The sequence below is a fragment of the Aplysia californica genome, unplaced genomic scaffold (genome assembly GCF_000002075.1).
Source record: "Aplysia californica isolate F4 #8 unplaced genomic scaffold, AplCal3.0 scaffold00809, whole genome shotgun sequence".
Taxonomy (NCBI): domain Eukaryota; kingdom Metazoa; phylum Mollusca; class Gastropoda; order Aplysiida; family Aplysiidae; genus Aplysia; species Aplysia californica.
The window spans coordinates 146,030-147,315 of NW_004798079.1; the positions used below are offsets into that span (position 1 = coordinate 146,030).

Consider the following 1,286-nt stretch of genomic DNA (forward strand, 5'->3'; position numbering starts at 1 on the left):
TGGGGGCCAGGGGGTCACACCTAATAGTTCTGTCAAATCTAATAAAATATTGTGTGATGTGAAATCTATTTTTTTTTTACCCTTTTCATTTCTTTTTTCCTTCTGCAGGTGTGATCATAGAGGCAACTGGTGAGTTCCTGTCTGTGTTTTACTACGCGGCCGTGTCCTACTGTGTGTCTATTGCCCTGCTCATCTCTGATGACCTGCTACGCTGGGGGAAACGAAGACGCTCAACGCAACAGTAGATGGAGTGGATCTATTGTGGTAGAAGTTGTTCGTGGAAACCTCGAACGAGGGAGGATTCAGACATTAAGAATGGAAATAAAAGAGAGAGAGAGAGAGAGAGAGAGAGAGAGAGAGAGAGAGAGAGAGAGAGAGAGAGAGAGAGTATGCGCGTTTGCGTTTACGTTTGTGTGTACGTGTCTTTGTGTATGTGTGTGAGTGCATGTGTGTATGTGTGTATGAATGTGTATATGTGCGTGTGTGCATGTGTGTATGTGTGTGTGAGTGTGTGTGTGTGTGTGTTTGTAACAATCTAAGTGTACTAGTTTGTGTAAATTTATAAAAGACACAAAAGAAAGTATATAAACACCAAAGGGGTAAACTGTATTAAGTGTGTTGTAAGGCCAAGGAAGAAATTTACTGAAAGATAGAATGTGAGAACATTGTTGTGTGGAACGCAAGGACCGTCTTTCCAAAACAGTAAGACGGAAAAACGGTTCGCTTTAATTAAATCTGTTTTGAAAGTGTATGAGCCTATTTTGATACTGTTAGATTATTTAAGAGGCAGAACCTCGCATTTATATTTTAGAAAACAGCCAAATGGGTCGTGAGCAGTGCGGGCGAGATTACTGGTAGTGGTAGTCTGGATTGCACTGGTTGTAAGCTTTGGAAATTCTACAAACGGTCTGATTTCAAGAAATCCTAATTGGAGATTCCAAACGGGGCCATCAGCTTTAAAGTTGAGCATGACATCAACTGAACCAAAGGAGCACGCAAGTCGTATAACTTTTTGACTTGAGCAGACTCGATTTTATAGGAACCTTCCACAAGGGAAAAGCATTCTCAAGTTGTGTTTTGTGGAGCTCCTCGTTTATCTACACTATTCACTGGAGGTGTCATATTTAACTCAGACTCTTGAGTATAATCAAAGATCGTACATAACAAGATAGTTCACTCAGCCAAGGAAGTCCGCGCATTGGTTCAGATGGCGCTGCAGTCTTTGTTTTGAAGCTCTCTTTCTCGTTTCTCAAGAAGAAGAAGAAGAAGAAGAAGAAGAAGAAGAA

The 1,286-nt window shown here is 41.1% G+C and overlaps 1 protein-coding gene across 1 annotated transcript in view; it reads right to left on the reverse strand.

Annotated features, from left to right (window-relative positions):
- Positions 1-848: 848 nt before the first annotated feature.
- LOC106013336 (cyclase-like protein 1) overlaps positions 849-1,286 on the reverse strand; it is a 23,104-nt gene continuing 22,666 nt past the window's right edge. The window contains exon 6 of the mRNA XM_013088773.2: positions 849-908. Coding sequence (XP_012944227.2) covers positions 849-908 — 60 coding nt within the window. The remainder of the gene's footprint in view (positions 909-1,286) is intronic.